Source organism: Anastrepha obliqua, chromosome 4 (genome assembly GCF_027943255.1).
Source record: "Anastrepha obliqua isolate idAnaObli1 chromosome 4, idAnaObli1_1.0, whole genome shotgun sequence".
Taxonomy (NCBI): domain Eukaryota; kingdom Metazoa; phylum Arthropoda; class Insecta; order Diptera; family Tephritidae; genus Anastrepha; species Anastrepha obliqua.
In genome coordinates this window covers 91,596,631-91,609,651 of record NC_072895.1, presented here as the reverse complement: position 1 = coordinate 91,609,651, position 13,021 = coordinate 91,596,631, and the positions used below count along the sequence as shown (strand labels likewise).

The 13,021-nt window shown below is 35.0% G+C and overlaps 1 protein-coding gene across 1 annotated transcript; it reads left to right on the top strand.

The window, feature by feature from the left end:
• The first annotated feature begins 6,559 nt into the window (after positions 1-6,559).
• On the top strand, positions 6,560-12,549 carry LOC129245202 (uncharacterized). Its single transcript, XM_054883233.1, has 7 exons — positions 6,560-7,070; positions 7,141-7,370; positions 7,435-8,271; positions 8,336-8,505; positions 8,662-9,990; positions 11,035-11,363; positions 11,433-12,549. Exons 1-7 carry the CDS (start codon positions 6,934-6,936, stop codon positions 11,977-11,979), a joined length of 3,579 nt encoding a protein of 1,192 aa, XP_054739208.1. The 5' UTR covers positions 6,560-6,933; the 3' UTR covers positions 11,980-12,549.
• Positions 12,550-13,021: the final 472 nt, after the last annotated feature.

The window sequence follows — 13,021 nt, the reverse complement described above, 5'->3', positions numbered from 1 at the left end:
GAGAACACTCATGTATATACCTATTAACGTACATTATTTGATGAAAGCAGTCGCATTTCAATGCAGTCCCATGGAAAATAACTGTAACTGAAACAGGTGCTTTAGCTCCGGTTCAAAGTAGCGAGTAATAAGCACAGTTAACAGACAATACGAAGTATGCACGACGTATTTATTCGCCTTGAAAATATATCTTTATGGTACTGATTTTCATTGTTCTGTTTGAATTTTAATATATATTAACTTTTAAATTTGTAGTATTAATGGCTTCATTTATTGCCGTAACTTATTCGGCACATTCGGCATTTTTAAATAAATTTGGCGTAAGGTAACAATTACACTGTTGTATACTGAATTCATGACAGGCCACATTACTTGGATAATACACACCGTGTAAGTGATCCTGGCGAAAAATTTATTATTTTTATACAAATTTTTTTGACGTGATAACGTCTTATAATTCTATGTAGCCGGCTGCACGCACCAAAAAATGCGTCGTTATCTTGCTCATGCGTCGTTACCTTGAACAGGATGTTATGTTATGTTATGTTATGTTATGCTATGTTATGTTCTGTTATGTTATGTTATGTTATGTTATGCTATGTTATGTTATGTTATGTTCTGTTATGTTATGTTATGTTATGTTATGCTATGTTGTGTTATGTTATGTTATGTTATGTTTTTTTTTTTTTTTTTTTAGGGAGGTTAAAATCAAAATGTCAGAAACATCATCACAGGTGCCGTCGCACCAGTGGTATGTGGGGCATGCTCCCACTAACACTATAACAACCCTCCTTATCGGCTGAGTTCCACCCTGTTATGTTATGTTATGTTATGTTATGTTATGTTATGTTATGTTATGTTATGTTATGTTATGCTATGCTATGTTATGTTATGTTATGTTATGTTATGTTATGTTATGTTATGTTATGTTATGTTATGTTATGTTATGTTATGTTATGTTATGTTATGTTATGTTATGTTATGTTATGTTATGTTATGTTATGTTATGTTATGTTGTGTTATGTTATGTTATGTTATGTTATGTTATGTTATGTTATGTTATGTTATGTTATGTTAATGTTAACTCATTCTCTATATCCATACAAAATATCTATCAAACAAATAAAATTAAAATTTTCTTTTGAAAAATGCAACCATTCAATCAGTATTTTCTTATCACGTTAAACTATCGTCAGTAAACCGACTTTACAGACAACCTCTTTTTTGTTTTTTGCATCATCGTGCGATTTTTATTCCAAATTTTCAGTATTTGCAAAAATATATATTTAAAATTTCAAAAAGCGCCTTTTTATAAAAATGTTTTTTTGTAACATGTATACATGTAGAATTCGAAACAAAAAAGCGGAGCAGACGAAAATTTGCGCGATTTTTTATTCCAAATTTTCACTATTTGTAAAAATATTTTTGTTTTTGTAACATATGTACATTTTCAAAGAAACAAGCTCCGCGCTTTTTATGAAAATATTTTATCGCGATTTTTTAGTCCAAATTTGTACTATTTTTGAAAATAATGATTTATCGAAGGCCCAAGGTCAATTTAACTGTTTTATAAACTACAAAAGTTTTATCAAACCTCATTGTTGGTTGACTGAGTTTTTTCGGTGTCGCTTCTTTTCTCACTATCGTTCCTTTGGCAGTTCGTTCCGCACATTTATTTTGCATGGTATTACAAACGTTTAGAAGGGCATTTGTAATAAAAGAATTTTAATAAAATTCGTAGTATTATTGAGTAAAAATAGCTTTAAATCAAATTTTAAATTAATAAAGAGTGTTTAAAAGTGAATATTGTTATTTTTCTGTATTTGCATTTAAGTAAAATAAGCGTCTGTAATAGGGTATTTTTTCAAGCTTATGCCAAAATTAAGCATTTTTAACGTTAAATATTGCAATTAATTATTAATGGCAATTTATAAAAAGTACTATAAATCAAAAGGCTAATATAGTGACTACATTTGTGTGCTATAATTTTTAAATTCGATCCACGCACTTAGACATTATAAGCAAATTTATCGTGGTAGCAATGAAAAGCCACCCCAAAGTTAATTAGAGAACGTTGATTTCTTAGAGAAGGATAAGCCCTGGCCCGCACCTAACAGAACCAGCCTGCGAGATACATACACTATAGAATTGTTTGTTAAACTTCAGCACAATTTAACAGCAAGAGATGGAAAATATTGATGCCCCCTTTTGATGTTGCAATGACAGGTTTGGTATAATGTGGCATGAGCAATTTAGTATAGGCAAAGTATAATGACTTACTTAATGAAACTTGGTGGAGATGTTAGGAGTGGTTCAGGAACAACCTTTATAACTCCCAATTTTTTTGTAAATAATAGTTTTTCATTTGCCTTAAAAGTGCGCTCGAAAACTTCACTGTAGTTTGGCACATTATAATATACAGGTACATATATTGCTAAACTTCACATAAATTCACAAAAGATGGACTCACACGCATCTTTTTACCTATTTTTATACCTGTCTTCGAAATATTTCAATAAAAATTACAAACAAATGTATTTTCCGATATCTTCACTTTTCTGATTTAAACGAGAATAACAATTCATAGGAATTAACAGCAGTATAGTGTTGCCGGATGCCTGCAAATGAAAATGAAAATATGCCCCTCTTTGTTTACATTTTTGATTATCAATTCGATTTCTTATATTACATAAGAACTAATATTATTTTTTTTTAATATCTACTAATTTAATAATATTAAATTTTGTCGTCTACTTCTCCCCTAAGATTAGGTCATTATATATTATTTAATCAATAAAATAATAACAAAAAATCAATTCGCTGGTATCACTCTGTGGGACATCTAATGACATTTGCGCTACCACTCAAAGTATTTAAAGTTTTAGTGGCACTGTATCAACTATCACTTTTTAAATGACAGCGATTCAATTCAAACTCGCTATGTTCAATTAAATTCGAGTTTCGCGTTTTTTCGAGTTATATTTTCGCTGATTTAATAAACAAATCCACGGAGCTTAGATTTTTGTTGTTAACGCGTCGGCTTTAATAGTTAAAAAAAATAAATAGAGAACGTTGATTTCTTAGAAAAGGTTAATGGTGCTGACACTCACCAACGTAAACGTACGCCCATACGCCCATATCAGCTGACACGATGAAACAACGATCTACGATACTACCAAGGCGAATTTATTACAGGTGACAGCAAACACATATAAGTAAAACCCTACATGTATTTGTTGTTGCGTTTGGTGCAAGCATCACGTCAAAATCAGCAAGCAAATGTAAACATACGAATGTAAGCATACCAATACATTCAAACAAAGCATATCATTTTGACGTCAGCCATACCTACGGCGAAAAATTCAGCTGGGTGAATGCTGTCACCTTATTAAATCCACCTTGGATACTACGGAACGGAGCGGTGGTGAGAATTCATTTACATCATTAGTTTCATCGTGTTAGCTGATGCGGGCGGACGATTGCGTTGGTGAGTGTGAGCACCACCAGTCCTGGCCCGTTCCTAGTTGTTGGGAGGAACAGAACTAGCCTGCGGGAAACACCTCAGCAATTGCTTGTTAAATGGCTTAAGCTGCTTGTACTCTATTATAGACATTAAGCTTTGAATTTTATACTTTGTTTGTATTTTATACCTTGTTAATATTCAATAAAATGAAAAAGAGGTTGTCTGCAAAGTCGGTTTACTGACGATAGTTTAACGTGATAACGTCATAAGAAAATACTGATTGAATGGTTGCATTTTTCAAAAGAAAATTTTAATTTTATTTGTTTGATACATATTTTGTATGGATATAGAGAATGAGTTAACATTAACATAACATATACTTTAACATAACATAACATAACATAACATAACATAACATAACATAACATAACATAACATAACATAACATAACATAACATAACATAACATAACATGACATAACACAACACAACACAACACAACACAACACAACACAACACAACACAACATAACATAACATAACATAACATAACATAACATAACATAACATAACATAACATAACATAACATAACATAACATAACATAACATAACATAACATAACATAACATAACATAACATAACATAACATAACATAACATAACATAACATAACATAACATAACATAACATAACATAACATAACATAACATAACATAACATAACATAACATAACATAACATAACATAACATAACATAACATAACATAACATAACATAACAAATTACCCCGTATTAAAGCACTTATCAACAGCTTTCATTTGATACCCATATTGTACATACACAACCAAAGGTTACCCGGGTCCACGTTTTGACCTATATCTCGAGACCATATCTACCAATATGTACCCAAACAATACGGAAACCATCTTCAATACCTCCTTAACAATGTGTGTAAGTTTGGTTTAATTCGGTGCAAAGACCCGGCGGGTCCACGTTTTGGCATATATTTCCAGACCCTAGTCATCAATAGGTATGAAAATTACCCCCTATTAAAGCACTTATCAACAGCTTTCATTTGATATCCATATTGTACAAACACATTCTAGGGTCCACGTTTTGGTCTCTATCTCGAGACCCTAGTCACGGAGCGGATGGAAATACTCTGAACTAAAGCATTCACCAACAGCTTCCATTTGATACCCATATTGTACATACACATCCGAAGGTTACCCGGGTCAACGTTTTGACCTATATCTCGAGACCCTATCTACCAATAGGTATTCAAACTATACGGAAATCATCTTCAATACCTACTTAACAATGTGTGTAAGTTTGGTTTAATTCGGTGCAAAGACACGGCGGGTCCACGTTTTGGCATATATTTCCAGACCCTAGTCATCAATAGGTATGAAAATTACCCCGTATTAAAGCACTTATCAACAGCTTTCATTTGATACCCATATTGTACATACACATCCGAAGGTTACCCGGGTCCACGTTTTGACCTATATCTCGAGCCCTATTTCCAAAATAAAATATAATCCATGTTACTCGTGATGTAGCTTTCGAATGGTGAAAGAATTTTTAAAATCGGTCCAGTAGTTTTTGAGCCTCTTCATTACAACCAAACAAACAAAGTTTTCCTCTTTATAATATTAGTATAGATATGGTAAATATTACCATACATTTTTTCCTTCAGATATAATAAAAAAATAATAATAATAACATTAAAACAACAGGTATTATTAACAAACTTGGTTTTATTTGAAATTCTCAAGTAAATCAAAATAATAATAATCAATAAGAAGGCATATGCCAATACAAATACGTGAATTTATATATGTACATATGCGCATATACATACATACATATATACGCTCACTTAAGTAGGGGAGAGCAAGATGTCGAACGTTGCCGTTCGTTTGCTTTGTTTGCTTTGTCGTTCCTTCCGCTCTTTCGCTTGCAGTTCATTCAATGCAATGAGCAAGGTAACTACATATGAGCAAGGTAACTACATATGAGCAAGGTAACTACATATGAGCAAGGTAACTACATATGAGCAAGGTAACACTAATATGAGCAAGCTAACTACATATGAGCAAGGTAACTACATATGAGCAAGGTAACTACATATGAGCAAGGTAACTACATATGAGCAAGGTAACTACATATGAGCAAGGTAACACTAATATGAGCAAGGTAACTACATATGAGCAAGGTAACTACATATGAGCAAGGTAACTACATATGAACAGTAATGAGCAAGGTAACACTAGTATGAGCAAGGTAACGGCAATGAACAGTAATGAGCAAGGTAACGACACATTTTTTCGTGCGTGCAGCTTGTTAAATCGAATTATAAGACGTTATCACGTCAAAAATAATAATAATAACATTAAAACAACAGGTATTATTAACAAACTTGGTTTTATTTGAAATTCTCAAGTAAATCAAAATAATAATAATCAATAAGAAGGCATATGCCAATACAAATACGTGAATTTATATATGTACATATGCGCATATACATACATACATATATACGCTCACTTAAGTAGGGGAGAGCAAGATGTCGAACGTTGCCGTTCGTTTGCTTTGTTTGCTTTGTCGTTCCTTCCGCTCTTTCGCTTGCAGTTCATTCAATGCAATGAGCAAGGTAACTACATATGAGCAAGGTAACTACATATGAGCAAGGTAACTACATATGAGCAAGGTAACACTAATATGAGCAAGGTAACTACATATGAGCAAGGTAACACTAATATGAGCAAGGTAACTACATATGAGCAAGGTAACTACATATGAGCAAGGTAACACTAATATGAGCAAGGTAACTACATATGAGCAAGGTAACTACATATGAGCAAGGTAACTACATATGAACAGTAATGAGCAAGGTAACACTAGTATGAGCAAGGTAACGGCAATGAACAGTAATGAGCAAGGTAACGACACATTTTTTCGTGCGTGCAGCCTGTTAAATCGAATTATAAGACGTTATCACGTCAAAACAAAAAAAAATTCAATTCTCTTATATCACTCTGTGGGACACTTAAAATAACATTTGGGCTACCACTCAAAGTATTCAAAAGTTTTAGTGTCACTGTATTAATTAGCATATTTTTAAATGACAGCGGTTCAGTTGGAACTCGCTGCGTTCAATTAGATTTTATACGCGCTTTTTCAAGTTATATTTTCGCTGATTTAACAAACAATATTCTCACAAAAGCCTTGAAAAAATGCGGAGCTTAGATTTTTGTTTAGTTAGCGCGTCGTCTTTAATATTTCTTCATTTGTAATAATTATCCTGTAAAATAAGTGGAACATTGCCTACGCCAATTAGTTGATATTTTTGTGTGACTACTTGTGCGACACGAAACAACAACAAGCAATATAGGCGTGCCTCCTCGTCTCTGTGTACATTTGTCATACCGCACAGGCGCAGCTGCTGGGGTGTATAGTCGCAAACGACAATGGATTTGGATTGTGTGAATTTGAATAGGTTTTCAGATGCCGACATAGCGGCGCATATGCGTAAATTAAATTATGAGAAATTCAAATCGTTGGTGCGCATGCATCTCTCATTCGAGCTGGATTTGAATACCGACGAGTGAGTAAAATAACATAATTTGTTTTTAAAATAATATTGAAAATCACAAATGTATGGCCATTCATCACAGATTTGATTTACCTTGCCATGAAATAGTATACGAGGATAAAGGTAAGCTGAAGAAATGGAATCGATTGTCGAAGAAGCAAAAGCACACGACAACCACGGGATGCGCGAACACCGGGTCAAAGGGTTCGACTAGTGCAGAGAGTAGTCCTGTAGAAGTTTTGCATCAACAAATCAACGCTGGCTTCTTGCTGCACCTTGAGGAGCTGAAGACATTCTTATTGCTAGAGAAAAGTAGGTTAATTTGGCGAGCTGTAATGAAATATATTTTAAACGTATTAACGACCATCTTTTTCAGATTTGAAGCAGGAAGGCATTTTCCGTAAAACTGGCTCCACTTCTCGGCAAAATGAGCTGCGTCTGCAAGTGCAAAATGACAAACCTATCGACATGGAAGAGGGTGGGTATTCGGCACACGATTGTGCGACGGTATTCAAAGGTTATCTTGCCGAACTGCCCGAACCGCTACTCACAGACGCCCACTATCCAGCACATCAGCAAATAGCGCCGCTATGCCTGGGCGCTGGCTCAACGAGCAGCAGTAGCACGGGCACTCTTACACGACCCTTAAATCCGGAAAGAATAAAACGTGAACAACACTTGCTCAGCTCAATCCAGCTGCTCTTGTTGCTTTTACCCGATGAAAATCGGCAATTGCTGCAACACATCATTGAAATTTTGCATGCCGTGACGGCATATGAATGCCATAATAAAATGACACCCGAAAATTTGGCTACAATTTTCGCGCCGCATCTTATTTGTCCGCGTAATCTGCCACCAGAAGCATTACACTACATTTCCAAAACAATGTCTAGCATCATCGCTTATATGGTATGCAAAGGACAAGAGATTTTCGAAATGCCTGCAAAATTATCAACAGACATACGGGCATATTTCATGGAACGCAAACGTAAGAAGACCATGTCGCCAGAGCAAACACTGGATGAGTCCATATCAGATATGTCGACGGTGAACACGGTTTACACTTTCGTGGATCGCGAAAAAACGGCTGCGGCGCACACTGCTAACAACACAGATACGGAGCTGGCACAGCTCTATGCGCACATACAAAGCTTGCCAGAATCGTCCAAGAAGCGCCGTCTTATCAAACAATTCAACAAACAGAATGGACAGGGTAAGCTTCATGGCTGTTGTTTCGTTTTAAGCATTCCCGTTTAATTTGTCTCCCTTTGGGGCAGGTACACCGCTCCAATTGGTGGTTATGAATCGATTGAAGGGCACAGATGCGTCGCGCAGCGCCAAATCTATAGGCGACTCTATCAAGAAACACATTTTCCATAAAGGCATCATGTCAAGAACACCAAAACGTACAGCTGTAGCTACTGCAACGCCCACAGCTGGCGGTGAAGTGAGTATCTTTTATTGCTTTTATAAATGTTTGCTTCTGTGGTATTAAAACGCATGTACTTTTCTTTGTTTTTTTTTTTATTTACTCCTTTGTGCCGTACTCTGTCTACTTCAACGTCCATTGTCTGACTGCCTGTTCACATATCTAATATTATAGACACCCAACTTTTCCAATAATCAGAAGCACCCCAAATTGCGCGTACTATTCCGTAGTCCCGCACTTTCACAAATCAACAACAGTTACTCATCTGCCACTACACCAATCAGACCATCATCAACAACAACATCAACGCCATCTTATAACACTTTGCATGTCACTAATCGCACGCTCATTAACACATCCTCCTCTTCTTGCGCATCATCAACCACGCCATTATCCACCACACCACAACCCATTAAGTCAATGAATCAACACCCGCTACATAAGTCTGTTTCATCGAATTCGGTGCTTTCTCGCTCGTCTGCAACGCAACAACACAAGTTGACACTTCACCGCCAACATGTTAACATTGAAGTGTCTGAATCTTCTTCCCTATCCTCAAGCAGCAGCGATGGTTTGCTACCGGGAATAGCGCCAAAGTACGACTGCTCCGTTTCCGCGCCCGTCAGTCGTCAGAATTCGGACGAATCTAATCTAACTGCCAGCGCCGCAAACCGTTTTGCCGCTCGCTGGGACGCCAGTTGTTGTACGCCACTTAAATTCATTTCGAATTTTGCCAAACACTCGGCAGCACTCGTCGACGCACGCAAAACAGTCGCTTGGGATGAAGCGCATCTGTTGGATGTTGAAGAAATATCCAACCCTTGCACTCCCATACAGCAAACACCCGCGGAGTATAAGTCGCGCTACAAATCGGAACCAAATTTAAGTTGCGCCATTGGAACTGTCGCATCGGGCACTGGTGCAAAGGAGAGCGCTTCAAAGTATGCGAGCGGTAGTCGTTCGTTAACACGAAAACTGATAAAAGGTGTGAGTATGAACAGTTTAAGGTCTTACTTTGCCACACCCGAGTCAACGAAGCGGCTGGTGCGTAGCGTCTCATCTTCACTGCGAAGGCGATCTGCGGGAGACGATGAGTTACCAAAAGTTTGCCTAAATACGACAGAAGAGCAAACATACAAAATTGTGCAACAAATAAATACCGATGCGGTAGTTAGTCTCGAGGATTTGGATGATGAAACCTTTGAAGATAATCCCGATGATCAGTTGGACAGCGATAGCGATTCAGCAGAAGAGGAGGAAGACGAATACGAGATGGAATATTCTGCAGCGCACGACATTGGCTTGACAACAGTGGATGGGCGGAGTAGCAATAGCAACTCGAGCGACAACATCACCACCCGTTATCATCAGCAGCTTTTGTTGCAGCAGAGTGGCGTTTATAGAAATATGGATTTAATAACGAGCACGCCATCGTTGCTGCTTGGACGGCGCTCAATGTCGCCGATTACGAAATCCACACAGCGCATGCCCAAATCGATGCAGGTAAAAGGAGATGGAAGTCGAATTTGATGAATTTAAAAGTTTTGATACATCAACTTTACTTTTTAATTCTAAATACAATCTGATGTATTTATTTTTCTTTTTTCTGCTTTTCTTTTTTTCTTCTTTTTTCTCTTTTTTCTTTGTTTTCTTTGTTTTCTCGTTTTTTTTTAATTCTTTTATCCTCTTAATATTTTAATTTTTTTCTTTTTTTTAATTCTTTTTTTTTTACTTTTTTTTATTTTCCTAAATTATTTTTTATATTATTTTTACTAAATTTTTTATTTTTTTCTTCTTATTTTTTCCTTTTTTTCTCTCAATTTTTTCTTCTGTTCTTAATTTTTTCTTCTTTTCTCCTTCTTCGCTTTTTTCTCTTCTTTTTTTCCTTATTTTTCTTTTTTTGCTTTTTTCTTTTTCTCTTGTTTTGCTTTTTTTCCTTTGCTCCTTTTATTTTTTTCTTAATTTTTTCTTCATTCTTCTTTTCTCTTAATATTTTAATTTTTTTTTTTTTAATTTTTTCTTTCATTCTTTATTTTTGATTTTTTTCTTAATTTTTTTTCTCAATTTTATCCTTTTTGCTTAATTTTTTTTTTGTCTTATTTTTTCCTTTTCTCGCTTAATTCTTTCTTTTTTCCTTTTTTTATCATTTTTCTCTTCTTTTTTCCTTATTTCTCTTTTTATCTTTCTCTTTTTTCCGTTTTTTCCCTTTTCTTCTTTCTTCCTTTTTTCCTTAATTTTTTCTTTCTTTCTTAATTTTTTATTTTTTCCTTAATTTGTTTCCTTTTTTCTTTTATTTTCTTATTTATTTTCTTAATTTGTTCTTTATTTTCTAAATTTTTTTTTTTTCTTTTCTTAATTTTTTCTTACTTTTTTTCTTTTTTCTATTTTTTTATTTTTTTCTTTTTCTTCTTTATTTTTTTTTTCTTTTTTCTTTTTTTTTTCTTTTTTTTTTCTTTTTTTTCTTTTTTTTTCTTTTTTTTTCTTTTTTTTTCTTTTTTTTTCTTTTTTTTCTTTTTTTTCTTTTTTTTTTTCTTTTTTTTCTTTTAGGAATCAATAATGACGCCACGTTCACGAAAGCCCGTCATGGTGCTCACCACCACGCACAGCTCCAGCGATCAAAATCAAACAATTTGCCAAACAGATTTCTCTAACTTTCGCGAGCAAGACGAAGATGAGACCGGGCATAGCCGCGGCAGCGTCGACTTTTCGCAGCAAGACGTAGACGAAGTTGACACAGCACCACATTTGCAATGCGACGATGCAACCTCATTGGATAGCTATGCCGATTTGATGGCCATGCAACAGCCAGGCTTAGCGATGCTGAAGCACAACGAGCGTAACGTGGAGAAAGTCGATCCACTTAGTAGTAATTTTAAGTAAGTAAAACTGCACATCATATTTTCGTATATTATTAAAAGTACAAAAATTAAAACTTCTATCAACAGAGAATATTTACGCAGCCGCAGTGTATTCACTGCTAGTCCGGTTGACTCGTCGTTCTCTAGTCAACCTGATGATTTCGGTTCGCCGCAAAATATCCATGGCTTAAATGATTCGCAATTGAGTCCAAGTTTACTGTACTGTCTCGATGGTCATGAGCCTGATGAGAATGCATTAGTTGACGAAAAATCAAACAATTTAAAACACGACGAGCATGCGCTACAACCCACAACGGCAGCAAGCAATAGTGCAGGAACAAACGTTGCAGCAAGTGCCAACAAATGTTGCACGCCACACAGTTCATATTATCGCAATCGGCTGTATGCCTTGAACAATGCACGCAAGCGTGCTGCTAACAGTGATTTCGAAACTGTCACACAAACTGAATTAACGGCGGCTACCGGTGCTGTAGCTTCAAACAGCAATACAACAATTGAAGGTCACAACAGTAGAACAACTACAGCAAATAAAGAGAATATCGAACATGTGGAAAACTATTTGCGTTCAAGAAAACTGCTAATTAGCGAGTATCCCGGCGAAACATCGTTTTAGTTTAGATGTTACAATTAATATGATTTGCTATAACGATAAATATTTTAGAAATGTTATTTGAATAACTATACTCACATATACATATAGAGACATTTAACTTATACTCGTATAAACTCTGTGTGCATACTAACCATTAACGGTTAACCGAGTGCAAATTTCATATTCCCTTCAAATCAAACACGAATTTCAAAATGCTTCCCACTTTTACAGCACAAAAATATCAAAAACAAATTAATTTAATTTAATTTACATAATATTAGTGCATATTTACGTATATCTTAACGCGTAACAGCCATTGGCAACATAAAATTAAAGTACATAATTGCTAGGGCGTAAGTTATCACATCTTCAATTGCATACTCATGCATTTTATTTGCAAATGTAGCTTGGCGTTGAAAATTTTACGTACGTACATAAATATTTATATGCCATAAGATGTTTTAAATATTAGCACTTAGATTTACAAATACATACTTACTTACGTACGCTGTCAACTACTTATTCCTTTACATTTACTCATTTGTAACGTTTGGAGAAATATAACATATTTATTCAATAAAATGTCACTTTAGTTTTCAATGAGAGCGTGGACTGCTGCCTATGAATAATAGGTCTGTTCATGTAAAAATAATCCAGTAATATATAGAATTTTCGAGAATCCACTCTCAAAGAGAAAAATATCAAAAAAGTGCATGAACGCAAAACCAGTAACAATTTGCAAGTATTACGAACAGCGGGGAAAAATCACAAAATGTATAAATTTTTTTAGTTGAGCTATCTCGTATTAAGAGGTTATACCTATGTATACAGTTAGAAGGCTGAAAAAAGGGAATTTTCCAGAATTTTTTCTGAGAAAACTTTTCAGTTTATTGATCTAAAAATTTGTACACATATTATGTTATCTTTTAAATGCATTTTAAGACTTAAAAAAAAAAATAATAATAATTGGCGCGTACACTTCTGTTAGGTGTTTGGCCGAGCTCCTCCTCCTATTTGTGGTATGCGTCTTGATGTTGTTCCACAAATGGAGGGACCTACAGTT